Below are 21828 nucleotides of genomic sequence, written 5' to 3' on the forward strand. Positions count from 1 at the left end.
CATTGCTTTTATTTCTGGAAATTATGTGATAAAGTCTGTACATTAAACCAGCACTCTTCATGTTTACTTCTTCCTTTCACTGAGTATCAAAGGAAATTACGTGCCTGAAAAGGCAGAAGTGTTCCCTTGGACAGAAATTTTTTCTTCCCTGAGACAAAACTCTCACATGAGTTCTTAATGAGGTGAAAGTACTTCCTTAGCAAAGACAGTAAAGGGGAGTTGACTGTGTTACGCATTACACTCTACAAGGCTATAGAAACCAGAAATGCATTTTGATTGTTTCAGTGTTAATACCTGCGTCAGAGTTGTGGGGTTTTTTTAAAGCATACATGTTTTCCAGTGATTTTGTGTGTCGTTTCTGACAGAGATACTTCTTTTCTGATCATATGATTACTTCATTTGAGGTGTAAAAATTCAGTAGGTAGATTTATTTATACAGTTTAATATATGGTTACGGATTAATAATTCTCTATTATTACAAAAAGATGTACCATTTCTGCTGATAACTCTGAAAATGTTAAGGGTCTTTTCCAACCTGAATGATTCTATGATTGCATGTTTTTTTCTTTTCCTGGAAGATTTTAAGGTACACAAGGAAGCTATTAATTTTAAACTACTTTTCATAGAAAAAGACAATTATTTTATTTATTTTTATAAAAATAGTTAATTTTGTTGAAAAAATTAAAAATCTGTTAAGAAAAAATGCTGTAGAAAGACATTATTTTTAAAAAATCAACTTTCACACACTGTGTTTTCTATGACCTGTGGAGGTAGGCACTTTAATAATGAGCAAAAATCACATCCTAAAATTCCAGAATAATATTTAAAAACAGCCTAAATACTGTGTTAAATACAACAAAAAATGCTCATTTAAATGATTCAGTTCTCTGAATTTCTGAGTGAGTAGTAAGTGCACAGAACTTTGTGCCACCTCCAGGCCTAACGTTGCTTCTACTGGAATTCCAGATAGCGGCAGTCTGCTGAAACATGAGTTCAGTTACCAAATATAGACGAGTGGGGTAAGAATTACATAGTCACGGAGGACAGATGTAACACACAGGCCACAGTCTTCTCAATGCTTACTGAGGACCAAGCAATCTTTAGTGAATAGCCGGAGCAACGTTAAGCCTACTTAGATAAAGAAGGAAAAAAAGCAACTTTACCCGCTATTAATTATACTTGAGACTCTTCATATTGGCCTATTAACTGTAAGGTCTGTTTTATATTTTCTGCTAAATTTAATTATTGTACTTTTGGGGGTAATTTTGCAGGATTTCAAAATTCCGAGGAAAAATATGTGTGTTTTTTGTTTTAAAAAAATCTTAGTAGATACATTTATTCCTTAATATTATTCCTTTGAACAGATTGGCTTTGGGTCATATTTTTTAAGTAATAATTTTTCATTGGACAGGTTCCACAAATTCAAGATGCTTATATTTTCTTGAAATGAGCCCTTTGATTTTCTGGGGTTATTCATATTTCATTATTGATCTCTTGAATACCTTAATTTGATTAATTATTCCGAGATTACTGTAATCTAGTACATTTTGAATTTACTATTTACCATATTATTCTTTAGAGCATCTATATTATTTTCTGAATAAATATTTAAACAGCATGATATTAAAATGTGTGTTTACGTGTGAGTAATTTTTAAATATATAGCAAATAGGACCCCATAAATAGTTTATAAGTAGTAATGGTGGAAGTGTAGCTAAATAATGATCTGCACGTAACATTGTATTTTATGTTTGTGTCTTTAAATGATATAGTATATGGCTTTGCAGGTTACCTAATGAGTAACGATGATGAAAACTGTTATAAATACATTGTAGTCTTACTTGGACAAGCTAGAAATAGCGTTTGAAATTTTTAATTATGATCTTATGTCGTACTTGATAGGGTTAGCAATACTTCAGTTCACTGTGATTACGAGTTGCTCTAAAAGAATAGTGTGTTTGTGTGGCTGAAAAAACACATTACAGTGTGGCTGAAAAAAAAGTCTTTATACTGGAAGCTTCCATTCAGCTGTCTAAAGCTAGACATATAAATCCATTTTTAGGCACCAGGCCTTTCTCCCAAGAAGGCTTATCAGCGTTAGAAATTGCCAATAACCAGCATATGTTTAAATTCATCGACTTTATCTAAATACTCTGCTACAGATTGATTTACCTACATTTAGACACTGGGCTTTGAAAATCATGACATATGTAGCCATTATGTTTTTCTAATAATAAAACAGTATTAGGAGGAGATATGCTAATTCATAATGCATTCATTTAAATCATCCTGTTGGATGTCTAGCAATAGGTGAAATTGTCCTCTGACCCATAACCCATTGAAACACCAGAGCAGGTTGGTGTTAGAAGTCAGAGAAGTTTATCTGAGTATGTAATGTATCACTTTGAGACACGAGCAAGCTAGGAATCAGTAGGAATCAGATTTAAATAATGATATCATTTGAAGCACAGATATTTTCAAGTTATCGAAATAGTAAACTAACACCTTTGTTCATTTGAATACAAAGGTTTAAAAAATAACTAAAATTAAGGAGGCAGAAACTCTCCAGGTTTAACCCTTGGCTTCCTTGCATTCATCCAGTTTATGCCTTAACAGCTGAGCCTCTAGACCAACTGTTTGCTTGGCTTCTCAGGTTCATTCTTTAACCCTGCTATGTGGTAATCAGTTATACTGTATGTACGTTTTTAGATCTTGTTGACAAGAGATTGGCATGGTTGCTAAATTTGTTGCCCTGTAAACACAGATAAAAGGAAGGACAGAATAATGTAATCCCAGCAAAGAATAAGCCTATGACTGTATTCTATAAAAACATATATCAAATCCTAAAATGCTTTGGTTCCCTTACACTTCTCTTTTATGTGTTTAGTTGTAATCTATTGGCAAGACAGCAGGCATATCAAGAGATGCATGTGCCAGGCCAAGAATTCCAATAATCTATCAGTCAGTTAATGACTGCATACCGGGTAAGCCCTGGTGAAGTGACAAAAGGTAACTGGAGCTTGCACAAGCTGATGTAAAATACATCCGAGTGCATCTCATGACTGTCAAGCCACCTGTCTATCAGTGAACAAATACTCTGGACCATTAAGAGAAAATAGAATATTTTTTAAAATCTTGTGCAGAATTAATCTCATAGAAATTATCAGAAGATAATTTTCAAGTGCAATTGAAACCACTGACATTCAACTTAATTAAATGATTTTCAGAAGCAGCAATTACTTTTAAGATCAGATCGCCCACAATCTAGTGACCAGCAGGAAAGATAAAATTTCAAGGAGAATCTCAGGCAGAACATTCCCTTGGGAAAAGAGCGGTTTCTCTGATGTCTTGTTTCTTACTGGCTTTACAGAGGCAGAGAACACTCATCCTCATTCTAAAATCATGTGGGAAAACTGGAGATGTAGAGATGCTTCTGTACTTTGTTAAACTGGTACAGAATATGCATTATATGCTTACATGATACAGCATGATACATAGGTTGGGAAATCTGTTTCTTTAGTGTTTTAATTTTAGCATGTGGTAGTTCGATATTCCACTTACCTGTGTTGAAAAAAGTGCTACTAAATTGTATTGAACAGTAAAAAGTTAAAAACATTAACACAAGAAGTGAAATAATATTAAATACATTATCAGCGTTAAACAGAAAGGATAACGGGATTTTCTAATCCAAACATCCTTGTGTAGAGTATCATAATGGTTTCAACTAAAACAATGTTTTCCTCTTGGTATTTGATGGTTTGGTGTCTGGAAGGCAGTGTTATGGGAAAGAGAAAAGTAAATATATTCCCCAAATCATCATAAGCCTAAAATCGTAATAAGTGAGGTGTAATAGCATTGTTGTGAAATGAAAAATCAGATGTGAAATAAAGAATCACTCATATTGCTCCAGTGGAATTGAACTTGTGCTGGGCAATGTACAGACAAACGATGGCTTCATAGTTCTGAAGGAAGACGCATGAGAAAAGTGACTCCTAACTGCTCTAATTTCCACCTAGACAATTTGCAGCCCTGGAGCACTCTAACAGAAACCAAGTTTTACGGTAAGTATTTCATGCACTGTTGGGTTCTGCGTTACTCCCAGTTTTATGTCTAGCTTATGAGAAGCACGATATAATAGGGGTTTTTTTATTGACAAGTTTTTTTGTTAAGGAATTGTATTTTTGTCTTCCAGGATGCAAGACAGAAGCTGTGGCCAGGCATTGCCTCTTTCTTTAATGCTGAAGGATGCTTACTGTGCAGAGAGAGGCACCAGTAAGGGACATCCTGAAAATATGTCAGAAGCTTCATCCAACCATGAATTTTTCTATGATTCCCTACCGGACATACAGAACGGGGAATTTTCAAATGAACTTTCTGCCTTCCTTACCCAGGAGGAGATATGTAAGAGCCTTGACATAGCTCAGGAAGCCATTGCTAATTCCATGAAGGAGGATCAGAATGCATCACCAGACTTTACTCATTATTTCAACACCGCTCTTTCTAGCACTTCAGAAAATCTTTCTTTCAGAGATACCAAACTGCATGAGCAAGATGCTTTACAGAGGCCTCAAGCAAGCAGTCTGACTTCATCTGCTGCAAGTCATGTTCTCCCAGGGAATCAGAAAGAGCAATCCACTGCACCTCAAACAGCAAGTAGTTTTGTCACAGTTTCCAGGAGGCAGGCAAGCACCTCACCTTTGCTAACTGCTAGTCCCAGCTTTGTTAGAAGCCTGAGACATTCAGAAAAAGATGGCCCAGATATGCCCAAGACAAGCCCAAATTCCGAATCGGCATCCCAAGGAGAAGTTCCTTTCAGGAACAAGCTGTGTGACAAAGCTGCCACATTCATAGAGGAATTGTCATCTATATTTAGACAGGCAGCAAAGACAAGAGGTCGAAGTCCTGATGGGGACTCCTCTTCTCCAGACAGTGGATACCTGTCTCCTAAAAAGAAACAACCAGCTGTAAGTACCTCAGTGAACCAGGAGTTTGACAGGCCACATCAAGAGCCTGAGCCTGAGACAAAATTATCTGGAGTTCATCTGAATGAACACTTTTCTGAAAGGGAAAGCATCACTCAGAGCGAAATGGTCCTTTGCCACCCCTTCATCAACATGGAAGAGAATGAACCTTCACCACCTCAATTCACTCAGAAGCTCCGGAGCCAGGAAGTTGCTGAAGGAAACAAAGTATTGCTGGAATGCAGAGTTGCTGGCAACCCAGTCCCTGATGTCAGGTAAGCGCCTGCCTTTTTAACTAAGTCATTGGATATCTTCATCTTCTGATTGTGGAAGATACCTAAGGACAGGTATCACGTTGGACCCACTTAGAGGTAGTCACATAAGAGCAGTGGATCATGCAGTGGTTAGTAAGCACATGGAATAACAGATTCTGACCTCTTTGGTTCTCTTAGAGTGTTTCATTGTTTTCTGCTTGGGAAATGAAGTTCAACATGGCAAAATTAGGAATAGAACTGGCTCTAATCTCATTTTGTGTGACTGTTACCTCATTAATCTAGGTGAACGAGTTCACAATTTGCCCCTGAAGAGCATGTATCAGGCAGTTGATACAGTTTTTACCGTCAATTAATTAGAATGTCCCCAAGCCCCACACCAATGGGATTTGGGGTCTATACTGTGAGATAACTTAAATCTATCAAATATCCTCATGTGTAAGACATTTCCAGAAGACATTAAGATGGTCCCCATTTCAAAACTTCTTTTGGTACTTTGTAGTGACATTTACGTGCATTTGCTTTTGTTCAATGACAAAACATAAAAGTAACTTCTGTGTAAGTTTGTTTGGTTTAGGTCATTTATTATCATGTGTTCATAACAGTTAGAAAAACTACATTCACAGTATCAGTGAGGGCTGAATGACTCATAATAATTTCTGCTGTCTTCCTTTCCTTCAAAAGCTAATAGAAATTAAGGTCAACCAGCACTGCACAGACAGTGTTTGCCACTGTACAGGTGTGAGCCTTAATGCTAATATGATTGCTTAACACACACAGAGGTAGATTATACCTCTAGTTTAATAGTTCCTCACAACCTATTTTGATTTAAAGTCAACTGAGCATAATTGATATCCTCAAAGGAAAATTTTGTCCAAAAAGTCCTGTTTGGACAGGATAGAATTTGTAGTTCCTCATTCAGAACTTCCTGTAAGGTTCTTTAGTTACGTCCAAAGACTACATAATTCTTTTAAAGTTCTCAACATTTCCTTAAAGGAATGTAGCAATCACTTGCCTGTAACACTTGTTGTGCTTTAAATTTCCTCATATCTTTTGCTGTGAAGTCTTTCAACACTTTGAAACTACTAATATTTTGCCTTAAGTTCCCCCTGATTACTTGTGGATAGTCACATGGATAGGCCTTGCGGCTATGCAAGCTTAGAAATTCCTGTCCATCACTTGTGTCTTCATACATACCATAATTGAACTTCTCCTTTGAAATCAGTCTTTCACATATTTTTAAAATCTGTACCTTTTGGTACAGGTTTGAAAAGGGAATAAACAAAGTTGTCGGTCTGAAGATTTTAGATCTTTGTCAACAAGATTTTAAAATGTACAGTTTTGAAAAGTCAGGTTATGGCAAGATGTGCTTTCATTCCAAAGTGAAAAGTTACTTTGTAGAAAATATCTCCAGGGAGAGATAGTGCCAACAGGTCAGGAAGCTTACACTGAAAGTACAGTTGTAATGCCTAAATTGTAATGCCCATCAAGCAATATGACAGCCATGTCATGTCATTAATAGTTGCTTGTTATTTTATTTTTTTTAATATCTGCTGGGGAAAAAAGAACAAGAATCACAGTTATGGGTGCAAAAGCCTTCCAGTTGTTCATTCTCCTTGAGAGTTCCATGAAGCAGGAAAGGAGAATTGTAGAAGTCGCACAATTGTGACAGGCAGTGAATCCTCCTTCTTACGTTTCTTCTCATAGATCCTTCCTTGCCCCTCTCAATATATAGCAGCCTGCCAGTGGTACCGATGTGGATACTAGGGCAACACAATCTGTTAACTTGAGTAATTCTGTTGTTGTTGTTGTTGCGTTAGGGAATATGACAGCTAACATAATGGTACTGATACTTTTGAGTTGTAAAACAGAGTAGTAGCAACAGACAGAGGAACCACCCTTATGGAAAAAAAATAGTTACTATTAATTAATACTGAAGACCTTTTCACTTAATTTTACCCATCTGTAGGTTAGCTATTTAACCTGACCAAGTCATCTTAGACTCCATCTGCAGGCACTGGGGAGAACCACGTCTACCAAGAGTCACATGTTTGCTACATTGACGAGAACTTAAGGCAAATACTTCAGTCTAAACACTTTGTTGTTAGTTTGTTATAGTAGGTGAGGTGAATCCCACCCATTCCCCAATCTCTGTGCCAATAGATGGCACACAGAGAAAGATTTGCCCTACCAACTCATATCCACAGGTAATGCAACTAGAAGAAAAAAAAATCTAAACTGCCCCTCTTGCAGGTGAGAAGTCACCATGATATATATTGCTTCAAAGGAACTTAGGTTTTTCTGGTATTTGAATTTTGATAACATCCATACTTACGTTACTTGAACAGCAAACTTTCTTACAAAGTTTCTTGCTAAGAAAGCAAGAGACACAAAGGGGTTTTTTTTATAGGGTGCTACTTACCAAGTCATTAATAAGACTATTATGGTACTGAGAGTCAGTTCGTAGGCAATACTGTTTTACAAGAACGAAACAGTGTTTCTGTTGGCTTGAATGTTTTTGTCACCATCAGTCTATTACACTTTAACATATATTTCAGTCCTACCGAGTTTCAAAGTGTATTTTTTGGGATGACAATTATCTTAGAATAGGCAGCACATAGGCATGGAGGATCTCTAAAAACAGAATTGCTAAACACCCGCTACATAGAGCCTAGGGTCAACAAGAGTTTACTTTGATAACACAGCAAATAAGCCTCACTGATGCCATCAGACTCGCATACTCTGTATTTCCTGACATTGGTACAAGTACAGTTCTGATCAGAACTGATTAGAAGTTGTCGATTTCTTTTATGAAATACAGCATAGACAGTTTAGGCGAGTTTGACAGCAGCAATGACGTTGCAGTGTTTTGATAGCAAAGATGCACTGTTGTAATACTTCAGTATCTTTTTGCTCTTATTTTATCTGGCAGAACATCAGTCTTTAGTTCAGTGATATGACTCCAGAACTATACATAAAAATCAACTGAACTAGGGGGTTATGTACAAGCTACGGAAGTTTTTTTGTTTATGTCTTTTACATCATTGTTGTATTCATTTCAGAGGCTCCTAATATCAAGATGTTTACAAGAAATCTAGAAAAAAAGCATTATGTTCTTTAAACTTTAATGTAAACTCTGCTTTTCTGAATCTTAACACTTGCAGAATCATTAAATGAGAAGGCAGCTCTTAATCACTGAGCAGAATGAGTTATGAGAAACATAGTGTTTCTCATATGTGAACATAAGTGACAAAATAGTAGATGATTTTAAAATCAAGTGTACTGTTAATCAATCTCATTAATATCGATTATTTTGGAACTTTTGGGTTACTTCCCTTTTTGAGATCCATAATTGTACTATGTTAATATTCTGCAGATACAACCACTGCTGAATCACAGCAAATATGCTTCGTGCCAACTTCTCAATCTCTTGCAAAGCTCCTTGACAGTCAATTGGTTACACTTTCATGGCCCACCCTCAAATTTGTTGTATTTAATAAATATTAATAATTCTCTGGATGGCAACAGCACACAAATTTGTGAATATACTTAAAGAAAACATATTACTTGCTAAGAAAAAATTACCTTTCCAAAGTTTCCAATAAAAATACATTTTCCCTTTAGTCTCCATTTCATTGTGGATCTTCAAGAGAGGAAAAATATGGCAGCTGTACCTTAAAAACTATTAATTTTGGAAGTCAATACAATTTTGCATCGTGACCTTTCTGTAATGACGCTGCCTAGGCTGAAGAGGTCTCTCGCACACAGCACGGGCAGGGTTCTCGCAGGCTGGATTTCTTCTGAGGGCCGAGCCGCACACGGGGGAAGTATAGAGACCTTTAGCTGTTGAGGAGCCCGTAGAACAGAAGCCAAGACTCATTCAGTGGTGAAGAGACTGTGCTAACCGCGTAAGGACGCGGCGAATACTTGCGTGCTGTTTGGGTGAGACTCCAAAGTCCTATCTCTGAATCTTGGGGAAAGGAGGGGGTTCTTCCCTGTAGAAGGTAAGAAAGAATGCAGAACATTTTGTAGTGGATTCTAGACTATAATAACATTACTAGGAACTTCTAAACAGTTAAATAGCATCACCCATGCACATCAGTCCCCCTCTTTTGGAGCTGAAAGGGAGTTTTATGGTATATCCTGAATATCCAGTAAATAGCTAATATGCTGCAGTGGAAAAATATCAGCCCATTTAAAATCACTGATGTATTGCGGAGCAAGTGAAGAGTGCTTGCTGTTTATGCCACTTTCAGGAATATTTCTGTAAATATGAGTTTTATATAGTTTAAAAAAAATAGCAAAACACCAGTGATATAATACTAGTTGACAATCTCTTGTATTTTGCTAATAAAATGAATCTAATTTTCTAAAGCACTGTACTTATACAACTGCTTTTCTGACTTGCAATACCTTTAAAAAAAGTTCTTTGGAGCATAATCGTGTAAGAATTGGGAAGATTTAAATATCTAGTGTTTTCTGAAGAAACTGGCCCGGAGGGGGAAAGGTGTAAAAGATATTAAAAGTTTTGTGAAAACTGATGAATAGGTAGGAGGTAGGAATGGATATTAATGTTATTGCCAAAAGAAGAGCTATAGAACAGGCTGAACACTTAACTGGTCTGTGAGGCATAAGAGCAAGCCACTTAGCACATGCAAAACTTGCTGAAACAGGAGATGCAAATAGGGGTATGAGCCAGGATTACCACAGTCTGTATATTTGGACATAGCAATAAAATCTGCAGAAAACAGGCTTCAGTTGTTCTGATTTTTCCCAGAAAAGCCAGTTTCAATAACATAGCCACTGGAAATAATATTTTTGAAACTCTGTGCGGTGTGATAAAAGTAGAGAACAATTGGGATTTTCATTTTTTTTTTGTCTCAGCTGGGAAGAAAATAACCAGAAGCCATAGTTCCTAAAGTCAGGATGAAATAACACTAGTTTAATGGTGACAAGAAAAGCACTGACTAAATTGGTATTTTTCCCAGCACCCAAGAAGTTTTCCAGCCTAGTAATGAGCACAGCTGATATTTAGGCAGTAAAAGCACTAGTGGCCATGAGTTCATCCAAGTGATCTACGGCAGAGCAAAAGGCCTTCAAAAGAAACTACTTAAGTATTTCTGACCTTATAGCATGTTATTGTTTTTCTATGCATCACATTTTATTCTGGATCCCAATAATCTTTATAACTGGCTTTCTTCCCTTTTCATAACTTTTTTTGGAGCTAAACTATCCAAAGTCCTCAACCTGTACAACAGCTAGAATGCTGCCTTAGCCTGCTACCGTTCTTATAAGGCTGAGGAAAACGAAGTTGCAGAATCTTATTATAAGCAAAGAAACCATCAAATGTAGTGTTAAGGACAAGGTATGTATTTGACTAGTTCTTTTTTATTATGCAACCTTTTGTAAAAATAAGTGTTTCCAGAATATTTTATATTTATTTCCTAAGGGAGATAGTTTATGGAGTAAGTTTTTAAATTGCTCCTGAATATAAACATTTTCCTTACATTTTCCCCATAGTCTGACTGGTTTTCTTTATGAAACTAATTTGCCTAATAAACATACTTTTATACAGGAATGCACAGTAGTCTTCTACTAATCATTTCAGAGTAGAATCCCACTAATCTGTCTTCTTATTAGTCTTCCGCAAAGAGAGAGTACTTGTTAAGAATGGAGGAAAATTCCTGTACTTAAGGAGTTCCTTGGGCAAAAATGTTGTCTTTGTAGATCTGGATGTTTTTCTGTGTATGGAGCATTGAAGATCATCTGAAAGTATAAACAGCATGTGTAATACTGCTGAGTGTAAGTAGAAAAATGTTGTTAGCTATTTTAATCTGGTAATACATTCATTTCAGAAATCTGTTTAGCAGTAATGAGTTGTCATTTAGTATTTTATTTGCATTCAAATTAAGATATAACATCTATAGATATGAAAATATGTCAACATCCTCAATATTGTCCTTTCACAAGAATATTTTTTCTTACTCCACCTTATATCAATAATTTCTTCTTTCTTTTGCTTTTTTTTTCTTCATTTATAAGTCAAAATAATAGCTATTTGCAGTCTTGGCCTTGTTGTTCTTTTAGCCCTTCTTCTCTTCTCATTAATTTCCTTTTATATTCTTGGTTTATTGGACCATGCTATGCCATTCCTATGTCTTTTGTTTGTTTGCTTTTGCTAATTTGAGATAAGACCTGTCCATCTCCAGGCATCCTTGGAGTTTTAGTTTCCTTTGGAGAAGATCTGGAATGTAATGTTGAAAGTTACCTCAGTGACTTGTGAAACTGCTTCTTAATTCTGTTTGTCTTAGAACAGTGCTCTGGACTACTGGGATTTATTGGGGAAGGGAGGGTTTATACCCTACTGCAAATGGTTAAGCCATTGCAGCGGCTGCCTGTAGTAATTTGTGGCCTGCAGGTTTTAGGTAGACAATGTGCATCTTTCAAATATTTTCTTTTCCATTCTCCATTCATTTTGTGTCAATGAGTGTCCACGCTGTTAGGATTTTCTGCATCGGGGGAAAACATACAATGGAGTTAAGGCCTCAGGTACATTCAGATCATGTACCCATCTGCTTTAAAAAATAGTGTGGAACATCTGAGAAATGCTAGCAGTGCATCAATTTTCTTAACTCGTAAGTAATACTTATAATATTTTTACCTTAGAACCACAGGATATTGGAAAGAAGATTCTTTATTATTTGTCATCATGCTTCTTAAGGACAGCATTTAGAAGACTCTTGTAGTATGTGATAACCAAGTATTCTGTTTGGATGGTGGGTTTTTTTTCTTGCTTTATTGGCTAAAATCATAGAGTACAGTATTTAAAATGGGTGTATGGAGAGCCAGGCTCTTTCCTAGGTGAAATGATCTTTACAAAGTCCAGATTGTGGTAACAGGATAATTTATGAAAGTCTTATAAAATAAACAGATTGCTAGAGAATTTAGGCTGAGGAATCCATTGATGTTACAAAATGAATATTCAAAGACCTAAAATCAAGAATGTGCAGGTGTGGTTGTGTGGGGAGGGTGGCTGGAGGGGACACGAACTGTTTGCTTGTTTGTTTTTTGTAAAAGCCCCAAGGATGATCTATAGATCCTGGACACTGAGGTTATTCTTACATTTCTTTCTTGTGCTTGTATAATAGTTTTGACTACATGGTGCATGCATTTCCTCATCTTTATTATACAGGCTCTGTGCATCTCCAGGCTCTCTTTCTTCAGAGCTGTAAGTTTAGCTGAAAGTTTAAGCTGAAGGATCTTTTTTGGTTGTTTTAGAAAATTGCATACTTTCTTTTTGGTTTTCCATCCTGAGAATAGGAAGAATAAAGCCTGTTAGGTGCATGAAGATGGATGTTGTAAGAGGCAATTGTAAAAACAATGGTATAGATGTTGAAACTAGGACTGCTCTTTCAAATTGGAATTAGGAAGACAATTCCAGCACAGTTACTTTATTTTTCTCTATCTGTGAATGCCAATGTCTCTGTCTTGGTGTATTTCTGATTACATTGCTGAAAGTTTCAAAGTATCTCAGTTCACTTCTTTATTCTTTTGCTCTGCTCTGTCTGCCTTTCAGTAAAAGAATGCAGATCTAAAGTTCCTTGCTAGTGGTCCATAAATAAATAACTTATTAACAATTTATAAAAAGACTCAGAGATTAGAAGAAAATGCTATCAAAGTACATTTTAAACTGATTCTATGCTTGACACCTAATGTGAGAAGCTTAAAAGTAAGTTAATAAAAATTGCTCTTCTAAAATAAGGAAAATGGTGTTGCTATCTGCATAATGAAAAAATATATAAAAAGAACGTGTGCCTTTTATTTACATAGGGATTGAATGAAACTTGGATGAACTCTAAAATAACTAGGCACCACATGTCTTCAGAAAGCTCTTTCACTACACTAACTTTATCCATGTTAAACATTTTTAGTTTAAAAACTAAGCTTAATTGAAGTACTTTTAAAATACAGATTTCCAACAAAAGTGGTGCTGAAACGGGGCCAGAGGCAGTATTCCAAGAGGCTGCTTTTACTTAGTGTTTCAGCATTTCTTTGTATAAATCTTATATACCATCTCTGGGCCTTTCCAGTATTGTGCACAGCATCAACAGCCAAGAAGCCTGACAGTGACAGAATACATTACCAATCTGCTTGTCATGGACTACTTAAAAGTGCCGATCTGTGAAAATTAAAATTAAATCTAGAGGCAAAGTAGAACAGAGGTGGGAACGAACTCTCATGTTTTAGGAGTGGGCTATTTTATTTGTACTGAAATTTGAAGAGAAACAGAGTGGTGAGGCTTTTCATAGAGAGAAGTGTTTGGAGTCAGTAATTCTGGCATCATTACTTACCAATGTTCAACAGGTATGCAGTGCTATTCCAAATCCCATTTAAAATAGGCTTCATATTCTTTGACATGTTTGCTCATTTGCCTAAAGGCAATACCACATCTGGGATTGTTTAAGTTTCTTAAGGGTAATTACAGCAGTTTAATAACATTACTTAAGCAGGACATATCTTTGTAAGATGCAATATGTTACTTTATAAATATAAATTAAGTAAATACAGCTATCACTTTGAAATCTGATGCTTTAAAAATTCGTTCCTAATAAAAAACTTTGTCATGTCTGAAATGTGCTCTCTAAATGCTTTCTTGACAATGTGAAAGCTACCTTTAGAGATCTGGATGATGAAATTGAACAAATAGGACTTCTCTGTCATAGCTGATGACTGAAAATGTTAGACTTCAGTTCATGCAATTGGAGCTGACAGGACTTTGAGGGAGGTAGAGAAGGGTATAAGCTAAAAGCTTATAATAGACCAAACATAGAAGAAACACTGTTAAACAGCAGTGCATATTGAGCTTATTTTATTAGTTCTAGAACCCATCTGGAAAGTGAGTTCTTTCTAACAAGTGTTAGTTTGATATGGCTCTCTTAAATGATCTACGTTTACAGTCCACTTAATAGGCCGTGAGCTTGCCCTTTAAGCCCATGCAAAGGTAAAGGAAGGAGTAAAAGAAATTCCCTTGCCCACCTACTCCCTGTCACATATGAAAATAAGAGAGTAGGTCCTTCCCATAACATCTGTATTTCCTTCCCTGGGCACAGAGATGGATAGAGAGCAGGAAAGTTAAAGAAATAGCAGTGCTTTAGTTTTATATCTTGTATAATTGTGCTCACATTTTGAGGTGGGTGGTGCAAAACCAGCAGCAAATAGACCTATTATTTCTGTGAACCCTCTGAAAGTCTTCCCTGCAGTGAATCCCATCACTCTGATCAATAGTGAGGCTCGTAGAAAGGAAGGAAGAAATAAACGGAGATTCTGGGTAACTTTTTAGGGTGTGTGGGAGAGATGTTCAAAGGAAATAATGATGAAAGAAGCCTGTTCAAGAGGAATAATTCAAAGAGATAATTTCACCTGTATATACAAAGATATCTTTAAGTTGCAGAAGGGGAAAATGCCTGTATAGAAGTACCTTATCTGATGTACTGAAGTACTCCATTTCAAAGTGCTTATTATAGACCGGACTCCAAGAACCTTATTTTCCATAAGTAATAAGCTACAGTTAGTGTGATACTACTCGGTATAGATGAATACACAACTCAAGATTAGGAGTAGTGTGAACTGGAACAGGTCAGACTTCCTGTGGGAAAGGGTAATAAGTTAAAATGCTTGGGGGTTGGACGTAATTAGCAGGTAGAATCACTGCTAAAACACCAGGGGTTTTTTCAGCTACCTGTGGGTCAAAGCAAGTAGAGGGCTAAAATTTTTCTGCAACAAGTCTGTTATGAAGACATGTTTCTTTTACTCTAACACTAACATGCCTCTTCAAATCAAAGTGATTAATTGTTCCATCTTATTAATAATGTATACTTGCAGTCCATGCATGCATTAACGTTATAAAAATAATTAAGACTTTGCCCTTATGAGGTGCCTTTATCTGAGCATTTCAGTGCTTTATAAACAACTTGTATAATATGTGAACAACTTTTGTTTATCTCCTTTTATTTGATAAGGTTGTGCTTTTCAGGTGGCCAAGGGGTAAAGGTTAGACAAATAGAATCCATTTCTTGTTTATGATACAGCTAACAGGTACCCATAGCTAACTATGAATTCTTTTAATATCATAGAAAATGTGGCCACTGAGATAACACATGGCCCAACAATAAATCATTGCTTATGGAAAGACCACCTTGTGTTGCCTTGTGAGTAGCTGAGGCATGTATTCAACTGAACTAGTATGAACTGAGGGCCTCCTGCTCCTTTTGGCTAGTCTTCACAATTGCAAGTTGATAACAAGCTTCATAGAAGACTGTTTAACATTTGGCCACAATCTAGCATCCTCAGCATTTTGCTCTTCCACTGTCTTTTTTTCTCAGAGATGTATTAGTAAAATGGATAAAATCATAGAATCATAGAGTTGTCAGGGTTGGAAGGGACCTTAAAGATCATCTAGTTCCAACCCCCCTGCCATGGGCAGGGACATCTCCCACTAGATCAGGTTGTTCAGAGGCCCATCCAGCCTGGCCTTAAAAACTTCCAGAGTATTAAAATATTAATACACTGATAATTAGGGGCCAGGTGCAGCATCAGATGCTGTCAGAACATATTATCCTGGTATATGCTTTCCAGATACTTGATTCTGAAAGAGAAGGTGGGTCTCTTTGGTCTAGTGTGTACCTGTGTGTTATGACAGCTCTGCTTTTAAGACGGAGGGAAAAAAAAAACCACCCCACCCTAAAAACCTAGGAGTCAAAGCACACTTCATGTAGGAAAACAAGCTGTATTCAAATAAGCTTTTCCAAGGGTTCTGAGTGCAATACTCACACAGTTTCCTCCTGGGAATAAGATAGCAAAGTGCAACCCAGTTCAACAAAAATATAAATTCCGTGTTGTTTAGTGTAACAAGAACATTCACTTAACAAAAACGGGGCCAGTTACAATGCAAAGACGTTCTCTGAAATATCTGTAAAATCAATAAAGAAAATTCTTGTTCTTTCTTTTGTATGTAGACATGTATTCATATTCTTTGACAAGTTGGAGACCATTGCAAAAATAGATATTGTGTTATCAGTCAGGTAAATAAATGCTTTCAGTGTCTAAGACAAGCAATCATCGTGTGATATGTAGAAGGAAGAAAAGGGGTTTTTTGTTCTTGATTTTTTTAAGGTAGAATTGCTTGCAGTAACTCATTGTACAGCTAGATATTCTACATGCCTGTGTTGAACTGTGAAGACCATGAGTGGGAACAGAGATATTATTTGTAATATCATACTTAAGCCCAGACATGGAGTAGAAACGTGGATCTCTTAACGACAATTATCCATAGTTAAAGCTTGAGTGTCAACTGACTTAGTTTCCACCTTATTCCCTAAACAAAAACCAAATTATTTAAACAAAGAATATGCATAAGTGAATTGACATACTTATTTTCAGCTTAAGCATAGTTCTGGATAAAAAGAAGTAATACAATATGCATAGTTTGAATTATGTAAGTTAATTTTTATAAATTTTAAACTGTTTGACAGTAAATTTCTGTTATTGTCCAGTACAGGCTGATTAAAAAGTGTGCTGGCTTAGAATTCTTATTCCAGTATCAGATGTTCCACTTAGTAGAATGCAAAGCTCATCAAAACCTTTTCTGATTAGCTCCCTTCTTCCTGGAAATATGTTTCTCTGCTAGTTCTGAATGTAAATACTTGCTGAACCAATTAGTTCAGAAAATAACAGGAATGAAATTATGTAGATAATTGACAAATTCAACGTAAAGTATAAAAGTGGCATTTCATTTTTCCTATTCTTAATATATAAAATCAACTGCTTCTGTTAAATACTTCATGGCAAAACATAGTCTTAGTTCCAGTTAGATTCCTTCACGCAGAATTTTCTACTTTTTAAACTGTAAAGACTTACATTAAGATAACTGACAAAGCTATTTATCAAGTAGCCTGTGTACAAGCAGTGTAAACCAAACCCTTTTAAAACCTGCAATGATCAACTGATATGTGCCTCAAGTAGATAAACAAAAGTTACTAAGTGTATCAGTGTTTTAAAAAAAGGCAAAAAAATCCCTTAGGAAAGTTCTTATGCAGAATTGAAGTTATTTATAAAAAGTGGGCAAATAGAACCTTTTTTTTTTTTTTTAAGGATCTGCCTTAATTCTGAATGACTAATCCATAGAAAATTTAATTCTCACAGTCGCTGCATGAAGAGTCCTCAGAAAGTAAATTCCGCGATAATCAATGAATGGGATTTATGTCCCTAATTTCTTTGAGATCTCTCATGCACAAAGATGAGAAATCTAATTTTGATACTATGTATAGTATAATGTAGTTGGTTGAAGATTGGTATAATATTCCAAACTGATTTTTAAAAAATGGGTAAATAATTGTCTTAATTTCTGCTTCTACACTTTAACAGCTTTCTTTATTAAATGTGTATTTTTATGTCTCCCAAACTATGATTACGCTTAACCAGTAATCAGTGAAGCAAAATTGGAAAGGAAAAAACTCAAAGGGGAAAATACTTATTCTCTCTGTATTGGATAGTTTCCCCAAGGATGCTTGTGAATCACTTCTGCCAGAAGGAGTTCTGCAGATGTTAATTTAGGGAGAGCTTCAATCACAGTTAAGAAGCAGTACAACATAATCCAAAGTAGAATGCTGAACTTAATTTTTTTAATATGTCTTTCCTATATACTGCAGAGAACATTTGTATATTAGTCTTTATTACTAATTAATACCAATATTGGCTGGATCTAAAGATTCCAATCCTTTGTCCCTTAGGACAATAGAGATGGACAGCTTAATTCTCAATGTATGGTTTGCTTGAGATGTTGGTACAGTGAGTCTCGTACAGTGAAGAATAAGGGAAAACACTTGTAGCCTTACAAAGGTAAATGTTACTGTATGTTTTCTGCCTTTTCTGCAATTCTGCATTGCCGTTGGTGAGGGCTTTCAAGTTTAATTAGGGAGGGTTGGGACAGGAGAGTTCATTCTATCTGAGCTTCCTCAGGCTTGCCATATGGCCAGAAGGAATCTATAAAAGCCTGTTTTCCACAAAACCCATGAGAGGTAATTCTGGGGGACTTTACCTATAAAGGAAGTAGGTGGAGATGGTGATTTGCAGTTAACTGGGGAATTGTTACAGATGCCAGGCATTGCAATTCTAGGACATGCTACTGACTGCAAATTCAGAGGCTGGTGATTCAGAGTTTCAGCCTAGAATCTGTCTTTATTCTCAGAGGACTTCTTTATCACTGACTAAAGCCCTCACTTTAAAAAAAAACAAAACAAAACAAAAAAAAAAACTAACTAAAACACAACCTAAATGAGATTAACTTAATCTCTTGTTGCATGGAGCACACACCACTGTTACTGTAATCCAGGTAAGTGGCAACCTGAAAATTGGATGCATGTGACCTTACATAGTGTGATATTACAGCCAAAGTCACTCCAGACCCCAGGACTGGCATAAAACCCACAGAAAATTCCTATATACACCGATGCAGGAACTGGCTTTCAATGAAGGCAGTTATAGTTATAGCAGGCCCACTATATTATGTTCCTTCACAACTTTTGTCCTCAGAAGGACTGTTCTTCAGGCATATGACTTGAGGATAGAAATTATGTGCTTTGGATTGAGAAGGAAGATGCAATATTAAAGTTCCCCTAGCTGGATGGTGTTGGATGGGTAACCTTTAGGTAGCTTTTAACTAAATGTAGTCATCATGATTCAAAGCAGACTCTTACTCTGCCTTCTGCCTATTTGAAAGATGGCTTGCTCTACTATGTCAGCCTTCAGCACAAGGTTGGACTGCATTTCAATACTTTGCATTTTAAACACAGATTGAATTCATTAATTATTGCTTCGATTAACTATATAGCCTGCTCTGCTGATTTTAGTGTAGTGCAGTTTGACTGACTAAAAGACACTGCACATATTTGTATGCAAGCTCTATTATAGCTGTGGATATTTCCTTGATATTACATATTTTAAGACTGCTACATTATGTAATGTCTAGATAGTTCAAACTGCAACAAAAATGTGGCATGTACCTCTACGGCCATGTTGATCCCAAGGATGATCCTGGTTTGCTGCACTATTATTTATTCATAATACGACAACTGTTCACTTTTCTCCTGTTCTGGGATTCTCAAAGATTAACTTGCTCACCTATAACTTAAATACTGCTTTCTAAAAAGGAACCGGAAAGGAGTTAAATGTTGACATGAAAGTGGATGGTGCTGTCCCAGCAAACATCTCTAGACTGAATGTATGTAATGCTATCTGTAACTTTTCTGCTTCTGGAAAAAGCATTGTGGTCTATTATATGCAAATTTAAACTTTAGACCCTTCGGAAAATGAACCGTATTGTAATAACCTCTCAGTTTAGGAAGAATTTGCATGGGGTTCTTCATGCTTAATTCAGAAAAATTCTATGGGGTTTAGGGTGCAAATGAAAATTCTGACTTCAACAAATGGAGTTCTTCAGGAGCTTGGAAATTTGCTACTTAAGTCCAGTTTGCTATCTGTTTTTGTTGTACAAATGTGTGGCTGAGACAACTCAATGCTCTGCACGTGATAGAGCAAAGGGAATAGCCAGGAGAATATTGTTCTGCAGTCTTTTGGTTCCTCCCTCTCCTTTACTTAATTTCGTGAAAAGCTCTAATTTGGTATTTCTGGTAACCTTTGGAAAAGTATCTATTCCTTGCCTTTTTGTGGAAAAGGGAGTGTCAAAGTTAGGTTGATGGGGCATATTATTTCTAGTCATGTATTTTTATATTGTTGATGTAAAATGAGTATTGTCTAACAGTGGATTAATATTTAAGTTATAGAATGAATATCCAAAATCCCAGAGTATAACACACTAAGAAGTGGGAAACGATCTACAAAAAGCACGCTTGCTGAAAAGCTTCTTTGTATTCTTTGATTCCTCTCTTTTTCTTGAATATCTTAATAGAAGAACTGAAGTTCTTTTAATGTAAAATGTTAATTTTTCTCCTAGAGCCAGTTATTCAGTCTAGACTACTGTCTCTCCATTTTCAAGTGAGAAGAAGATAATTTTAATCTTTGTGAAAACAAAATTCAACTCTGTTTTTCAGGAAAGGTCCATGTTCAGAAAATTTTTGTAGTACGTGGCATGAATCTCCCATGAACTTCAGTGAAGTTTATTTTTGAAATGAAACACGTTGCCTGGCACATCTGTTCTTGACTTTGGTTTGTACAACGCCTTGCCAATTCCCCTTACTCTGTACCAGCAATGATACTAGCAGTTGCAGTAATCTCAGTTGACCTAAACATTTTCCTTTTTTCTTTTTTTTTTTTTTTAAAGATATAATCTTAAAATTTGCAGCAGGGATTATTACAACCTGAAACCTGACTCAGTGTTGTAATAGGGTTTATACACTTAAAAGAAGCATGGGGCAAACAAAAGCATAGTAGTCTAGATACAGAAGTCCTCGCTTAAATTTAAGTTCTATTTACACCCAGTTTATGTGGTGTTCTATTAAGATTGCTCTTGCAGCCAGCAAGAGTGTTTGAGAGACAAGCTGGAAGCAAAAAACATTATTCTGGAAATAGCCTGGTTGCCTTTTGGTGCCTTAAGAAATGCAGGGCTATTTCTAAGGTATGTAGATGAGAATAATGTATCTAACTTACCGCAATTCAAAGTGAAATGTCTGCTTTTAATATTTACTGAAATTTGCATAATGGTAGCTGGCAACACTGAAGCTGCACTTTGGGCATTTTATCTGTGTTTTCCTATGAAGAGTACTGCGATAGCTTCCTTAGATAAGGAATGTCAGGGGTGAAATAAGCAACTTTTGATTCCTTAGAAAGGCTCTCTTAGCACACCTAATAAAGATTCTTGGAATGCAAATGTCTGACAGTGGGAGACATGAGGAACCACCGACCCTGTGCATGGATCTTCCCATATATGCCTAAGGCATTCTGTGAATTGGCAGCACAAGAAAACTGGACATACAAACACGCTATTTATGGGTGAAATGAAAGAACTGAAGAAACAGCGACTACTTAGGAATGCTAGAGAAGCCTTAGGCACCGCCCTTACTGGAATTTTTTTTTTGCTAGTTCAATCTGGTTTTGACATTTCTTTAAGGAATCCCACTGTTGTAAACAAAAATCTTGTTCTTATCTCCTGCTCACAAGTGATGAAACTGAGGTGCAGAGCTTCCCAGGAGCAGGTTTAGAAAATACCACAATCTGACTGCCTTTTGTGCCAACCACACGCTTACATATTTTCTTTTAACAGAAATGTACTTTATGTATTTCTACTAATTAAACTACAGGTAGAACATTGTAGGGAAGATATGACGACTACCACATACAAGAGGACAGATTAGTCCTAGTTTTTTATTGTATACTTTTTGTTTATATTACTAATGGGGAATTCTGCTTTAGAAATCGACTTTAGTAATTTATGTAAAAAAATCAAGTGATACCTTTTTTGTTTGTGTGTGTGTAAGAACAATTAACACTGCTATCCCCTTTTCGCTTTTCTTAAAACCTGTATTTCAAGAAACAGCAATTTCATTTCACAAAAGGGCAAGTATCTCTTTGAGAAATCAAGC

At 36.1% G+C, this 21828-nt stretch overlaps 1 protein-coding gene across 6 annotated transcripts in view; it reads left to right on the top strand.

The window, feature by feature from the left end:
• The first annotated feature begins 1046 nt into the window (after window positions 1-1046).
• The window catches only part of PALLD (palladin, cytoskeletal associated protein), a 200260-nt gene continuing 179478 nt past the window's right edge, over window positions 1047-21828 (top strand). For 3 of the 6 annotated variants that reach the window (XM_063335037.1, XM_063335040.1, XM_063335041.1), the window contains exons 1-2: window positions 1048-1213; window positions 4193-5236. In XM_063335037.1, the coding sequence (XP_063191107.1) occupies window positions 4194-5236 (1043 nt within the window). In that variant the 5' untranslated portion in view covers window positions 1048-1213; window position 4193. Of the gene's footprint in view, window positions 1214-4016; window positions 4062-4192; window positions 5237-21828 lie in introns of all 6 variants that reach the window. The other 3 variants (XM_063335038.1, XM_063335042.1, XM_063335039.1) reach the window with 3 other exon arrangements.

The sequence above is a fragment of the Chroicocephalus ridibundus genome, chromosome 5 (assembly GCF_963924245.1).
Source record: "Chroicocephalus ridibundus chromosome 5, bChrRid1.1, whole genome shotgun sequence".
Classification (NCBI taxonomy): Eukaryota; Metazoa; Chordata; class Aves; order Charadriiformes; family Laridae; genus Chroicocephalus; species Chroicocephalus ridibundus.